The sequence below is a fragment of the Pygoscelis adeliae genome, unplaced genomic scaffold (assembly GCF_000699105.1).
Source record: "Pygoscelis adeliae isolate BGI_AS28 unplaced genomic scaffold, ASM69910v1 Scaffold241, whole genome shotgun sequence".
Lineage (NCBI taxonomy): Eukaryota > Metazoa > Chordata > Aves > Sphenisciformes > Spheniscidae > Pygoscelis > Pygoscelis adeliae.
Window position 1 is genome coordinate 1,421,958 of NW_008824056.1, and position 7,002 is coordinate 1,428,959.

Here is a 7,002-nt window from a genome sequence, read left to right on the forward strand (position 1 = left end):
GCTTATGTCAGCATTCCCTGTTCAAAACTCCACATGCTGGTAAACAGAGCTGAAACAGAGACCAGCCAGGAACAACTAAGTGTCCTTTGCACAGCTGACATCAGTATTACTCTTATAATTTAAAATTTAAGAAAATACTCTTTCTTCACTATGTTCTTTCAAAACATTTATGCTGTGGTATTATGTGGATAACCATTCTTAATTTATTGCATTCAGTCCAGAAATAACTAACTCAATCCTTCGTATTGAGTCTTGGAGCATCAATATTATACATGTGAAAGACTGTTCCTGTTCCTGGGACACAGAGTTCTCTGCATCTGCTCATTGAAATAATTTCACCGACATCTCAAGAGCCTACTCAGTTTCTGTTTATGGAAGTCAGACAGTATTCAATGACTATAGTACTTCATCTTTTTTACTACATTGTGCAATCAGAAAAGGGAAGCTTAAGTTATTGCTTTTATGTATTTATTTAATATAATGAAACTTTTATAACTACTGTTTTTGTTCTTGAGAGAGTTCGTTGAATTAAATGAAAAATTAATTATGACACAGGAAAAGTATAAGCCAAACAGTAATACCAAAGTATAATATTGCAGCTAATGTTAGAACAGCGTTCATACAGTCATTCATGTAGTCATATTCATACCCTTTTTTTTTAACTCAGTGTATCTAGGAAATACATAACAGCTATTTTGGATTTTTAAAAATGTTCCTATCTTACAAATGGAGAGCTAAATGATTTCTATTATAACATTTTCTGTACATGATAAATGCACCAGACATTTGCAGGGAGTGTGAATCATTGGAGTGGTCTGAATTATACTGAGAGCTTTCAAAAATAACTGGAAAATAAAACTTTGTAATTGCTTTATATATTTTAAAAAAAATTAGGTTGTAATCTGGAAATATTTTACTGAGTATTTCAACTACCTGGAAAAAAAATACTTCTGGTTCAAAAACAAAAAAGTAGTTTTGGAAATGTATCCTCTCAGAGGTGCAGCATATCTGCTATGCATAAACAAGTAGCACCAAAGCCACATTCTTCAAGCTCCTTAAACTGGTTCTTAATTGATGGCTTGATGCCCCTTTGTTATTCATTCTGACTGATGGGTAGATTCTTGATCTAAGGGAAATGGCCTTGTCTGTTTGGGAGGATCCCAATATTCAGTTTTGAAATAGTACTTCTTCAAACTGTTCTCAGATAGATCACATCTGGCCAGCTGTGAAAAATGTGTCTCAGATGTAGGACATTTAGAGCGCGCTCTGAGTGTGCTTGTTACAATCATTTGTCCTGCAACCTCAAGTGCTTACTCATTTGCCATATAAGGATGTCAGACATAGTTAAATATTATGCTCTTAATTACTATCGAGTGTTTCATACAGAATTCATCCCGTTGAGACAGAAGAGTAGGTTACGGACTTTTCTCCAAAAATTGCAATTACCTTCCCCAACTGCAGATAATATAGGCAGTGAATGGCGTGTCTGTGAGCCAAGAGGCATGGAAGCCGAAGCCTTAAAATTGAGTGCTTGAAATTGGAAATTCAGTCGGTGCTGACATTGTCTTTCACTCACCCTTATGCGCATAGGCAGTAAAAGAGCCTTAACTCAATAGGTCATTTTACATAGTATTCTGCAAATCATTAGCACAACTGAGAGATTGAATTTCATCCCATTGTGTTTCCTTGCTATTGAATGTTTAAGTCTGACACCTTTATTTTACTGTAATTTTTGTGATTTCATTTCTTATAAACCATATGAAGACTTTGTGTGAAGGACTTGGTATTTCTTGGGTTTTATGTGTACTGCAAAAGAAATCAGAATACAAAATGTGTTAGAAACATTAGGTGAGTATTTTCTTCCAACTGTTTCCCCTTTGGTATAATATCATGTATCCAAAGTCATGAGAATCCAATGTCTACATTTAATTTCAATCACATGTTTCTTCTTACTGATATGATTTTTAAGATTTCAAATGTATTTGAATATTCAGGTAGTTCTTCAACTGCCAAATGTTTTCTTAAATATTCTATTACATAGTTCTGAAGAGGCTATAGTTGAGATTTGCTTCTCATTTTAAAACCTGGTTTAATGTCTTCCTAAAAGTCCATAAAAAGTTTATTACATTTTTTTGTCATCCACTTTCAGGGAAACACTTGTTTGGAGGTTTGGGATGATTTGTATGAACTGTATTTCTGAGATGCAAGAGATAGAAAATAAGTGTGTTGGTCTGAAAATTATTCTAGTTTTTAACAAGAGTGTATTAATAAGGATCCAGCTAAACTTTAGAGGAGTCTTGTACATAAGGCTGGGGTAATTTAAGAATAAAGTTCTTCACTGGGGGAAATTTAAATATTGAAAAGGAACAAAATTAGGTTTAGTTCTAAATGTAAGCTTCTCTCAGAACTACATTCATGCTATGGATCAGAAGGAAAAAAGCAAATGCTAGTTTTAATACCTTTTCCTTGTTCTTTGTGCTAGGGGGATTTATAATTTTATTTTTTGCAGTGCTAACAGAGAATGAAAACAGAATGAAAATATGCGGGGGTGTCAAAGGATAAGAAATCATGTGCTGTTTCATTAAAGCGCATGCTCTGCCTGTGCATCCCCATTGCACTGGAACAGGCAATTCCATGGTGCTGTATAGGCAGGACGGGAGGCACTGTGCCCTGTGCAGAGGCAGGCAAGGAATTAAAATGTTAAATGCAGCTTACACCCTATTGCTAGAGAGTATAAAGCTCCTTTATTTTTTTATTAAAAACATCTTTCAGCAGCCAGCTCACAGTTCATGAACTGCTGTATAATCTCTGGTGTCATTTGCCTGAGGCTGGCTAGCTGCTTGGGCAGAGCAGCGTGTCTCCTGGTCCCTGATCTGTACTGCACTGCAAGCTTCCAGTCACTGCTGCTTTCACAGCTTCCTGCTATCCCAATAATTTTGGGCTTCCATTTAAAAAACAACAAACCAAACTGATAACTATATTTTAATAGACATAGATGATGTAAACCAGTAGTAGAAGATGAAAGAAAATATTAGCCGCAGTAGCACAGAAATGCATTCTTTAGGTCCAAGTGAGCCTTTCCACCTTGCAAAATCCATTTAGCAAGAAAATGTCCAATGATGTCATTTTGCCTACCATTTGAATTTCTAGCTCCATAGGAAAGCAGATACACTACTTATTTTGATAATAAGATTCTGAAATACGGTTATTTGACCTGTGCCTCCACGACATTAAATTGTGATACTCCTCTGTGAGCACCTTTTAATTAGTCTAAAACAAATGCAACACACAGAGCTGTTGTTTCTGGTTCTCTCCAAAGCTAGGCCAGATGTCACTGCTTTGGTTGCAGTAATGTTTCAATTTTTTTGTTGTTACTGAAAGCATAGCAACTGGAAATTTTGAATACATCCTTCCCCTGTACAGTAACGACAGAGACTAGAGAAAAAGGTAGGCAAGGTATCCAACTTCTTTTTTGTGTTAGGAGGAGAACAGTATACAGGCATTGCTTTCAGAGCTTTTCTTAATCCACCGATGTCCCTTATGTTGGAAGCATGAAGAGAAGCAACACAAGAGCTTTGCAATTCTGTATACTGGGATAGGAGTGCCTTGTTTATACTGACTGATTTTGCCCAGGCCTTGCTATTTCTATGTTCAGGAGCTGCCGTCACTGCAGCATAAACTGAATGCATCACACTTAAGACCATAGCCCGTTGCACCCATGTAACGAGTATAATTGTTTCTAAGTATGTTCACTTAATTTTTATGTAGTGATTGTCTAGATTTATGAATGACTAAGTACCCTTTTAGTCTATTGTGACTAGATAACTTTTACCTAATGTACTCCAGGCATTGTGACGTTCTTCATTTCTGCCATACCTGATGGTTATCCTTTTTGTATCCCTGTTTTTCAAGAATCTGACTTAAGACATCTAATCTTTTTGGTTTGCTTATTCAAGCTGTAGTAAAACGTTAGTTCACTGATGTTTCTTAAAAAATTATAACCGTGCAAATCTGTTTATTACAATAAATCATTTCCAAGAAGTAAAAAAAAAATTAAGAATTCTTTTCTCTTTTTCTGCAAGTGGTCTTATGCTTTAGAGAAGCCAAACACTGGCAGCATATTTAATATTGCTTGGTCTATTGATGGCACACAACTAGCTGGAGCATGTGGAAATGGACATGTCATTTTTGCCCATGTAGTGGAGCAGCGCTGGGAGTGGAAGAACTTTGAAATAACATTAATTAAGAGGAGAACCATGGAGGTAAACGTCACAGTTCAGAGCTGTGCATTCTGATTACTAGCTTTCTTAAGGCTTTTTTTAATACAAAATGGGAATTTTTAATCCTCGACAAAACATTATCCTTTTTTTTCTGTGTATGTATGACTGAAAATGTTTAAGATAATAAAATGGCCAGAGTTAGCAAATGGTGTAAATAATTACCAGTTGTACAGAAGACCAGATCCATGTAAACCAAACCATGCCACCAGATGGACCAGAATTACATAACTCACAAGTACTTTATCCTCCAGAAAAATGCAAAGTTCGTTTGAAGAGCATGTGAAATTAACTGTGGGAGGCCCCTTAGAAGAGAGAGATCATTTCAAGTGTAATGAAAATGTTTATGCAGAAAACAATACAAATACATTGGCCAAAATCAAAGCATCACATTAAATAGTATTGCAGTAACTGTCAGTAAAGATGACGCTGCATAATTAAGTATAGATAATATAGAGGAGCTTTCTTTACCTTATCTGCATTCATGAGTTGCTGGGGTCACTGATGCACTTTGTAATAGCTAATGCTTTAGTAAGGTTTACTGTATCCCTGTTGTTAAGCTATGATGAATGTTGCTGTCTTAGGGCACTTCCAGATAAATTTCATTGCTGACTATAACTGTAAAGAGTTGTAATATGCTTTTCTGCACCACATATTGTATTACAGCCTAGATTCAGATCTTCCAAAGCTATAGAAATTTGTCATATAACATATATCAGGGACCTGCATGGTGCTTCCAGCTGAGTACTGAGCAATAGGCATTGACCTCAGTGGGAGCTGCCAAGTCTCAGCACTGCTGGAAATGAAACAGGCCCCTACATGTGGTTTCTGGAGCTTAAGTTTAGGATCCTTCTTTTGAAAAATCTTGGCCTGAATCCACATTTAGGTTACCAAATATCTGGGAATGAATAAAAAAATATGATTTTTTACCTTCTAATTTGTCCTCTGTGTTCCCAGACACTGACTCACAACATTCACTTTCTAAACATTGGGATAATATAAGATTTCCATTCTTACAAATTTTCCAAATTACACATTTGATATTGGACACCAGGCCAATATTTTCAATATCGAAGTCAAGTTCCTAAATTCCTAATTAGGCCCTTAAATGTTTTTTTGGTCTTGATTCTTTAATGTTGAATATGTAATTGGGAAAAGTTGTAACAACAGAAATGTTGTATTGCAATTTGCTCTGGTGGGTGGGATAACATGAGTCAGTGTCTGGGAACACAGAAGACAAATTAGCAGGTAAAAATTCATATTTCTTCTTTCATTCCCAGACATCGACTCGTAACAGATGGGCTCTGTCAATAATCTCCAGGGCGTTTGAATATGCAAACAACTGAGGAAGTATAGCTAACCCTGATTCAGGACTAATTTTTTATTTTATTATTTTATAGTGATTTTATTTTATTCCTATATATTTATGTAGGAAAATACTGCCTACAAAAAAGTTCTAGATGCATTCTTTTTTTCTGAGTGCTACAATAGCTAAGTTAATTATGGACATATCACTGCAGTGGACATAGCAATTAATAAGTCTTTGGAAATGGTTTCTAGGCTTTCATAGTAATTGAGTTTAGCCCTTGTTTTGCAATTGGTTGCATAATGGACAAAATCAAAAAGAAGTTATCACCCCCAGAATGGTGACATCTTCAAATAAAAAGACAACCAAACAAAAAAATCCTGTCATATCTCCTTAGATTTTAGCTGCCTAAAATTTTTGAGCTCAAAAATCTGTGTTGATTACAGGCAAACTGTGATTTTCTTGAAACATTGTCATTTGAGCAAATTTTCACAGAAATGGCAAAGGCACAGCCTGCTCACCAAGGCTGTCTCCTAAATTTCCCTTACTTCAGAGTGTGGTAGCATTAAAATATATGCTAGAGCTATTTAACATCTAGACAACAGATCTTTATCCAAATCTTGGATATTGCTGAATTGTTTTGATGGGATCACTGATATTTCAAATGTTTAAATGATCGGCAACTGAACACTGAGTGTTAAAATGGGAACTTTCAGATGTCCTTGATCTCAAATGATTTTTTTCAACCTCATGTATAATATTGCACTTATACGTTATGTATTCCAAGTACACATTAATTACTCCTTTCTTTTAAGGAACTCCATCCAGCTCTTCAGTAATTATTCATTGTTTATTCTGAGTTTATAGAACCTTTGAGTTTAAGTTTCCACCAGTGCTGTGAAAGTGCCTGTTCCCACATGGATATATTCTGCTAATGGCATAATAGTATCAGCATGTACTTATAAGAAAGAATATGTTATTTCACTAGTTAGTTTTCATTTCAGTTATTGTTGTTTTATTCAACCAAAATTTTCTTTTGATTAGGTGCACAATGTTATTAATGATGCGGTAGATTTGTTGGAATTCCGTGACAGGGTTATTAAGGCCTCTTTGAACTATGGGCATTTGGTTGTTTCAACTTCTCTTCAGTGTTACGTGTTTTCGTAAGTAATAAAAATTCATGACGCTTTCTCAAGTTTATCTAACAGTTGTAAGAGAGTAGCAGAAACTTTATTTGAAGTACAGTAGTTTGTTTTGTTTTGTTTTAACTAATTGAAGTATTCTATGGAACCTAGCATCATTTACAACAAAATATATTGGAGTATAGTTGCCCTCCCCTGTCATCCTTTCTTTCAGCTTCTTGCTGGTGCCATGACTGCCTGTTCATTTTGCTACAAAAATTTGGCAAGCTTTCTTTTC

General features: G+C 35.4%; 1 protein-coding gene across 1 annotated transcript in view; it reads left to right on the plus strand.

Annotated features, from left to right (window-relative positions):
• Positions 1–7,002, plus strand: part of IFT80 (intraflagellar transport 80) — a 58,323-nt gene that overhangs the window by 30,218 nt on the left and 21,103 nt on the right. The window contains exons 7-8 of the mRNA XM_009333922.1: positions 4,083–4,262; positions 6,628–6,746. Of these exons, the coding sequence (XP_009332197.1) occupies positions 4,083–4,262; positions 6,628–6,746 (299 nt within the window). The remainder of the gene's footprint in view (positions 1–4,082; positions 4,263–6,627; positions 6,747–7,002) is intronic.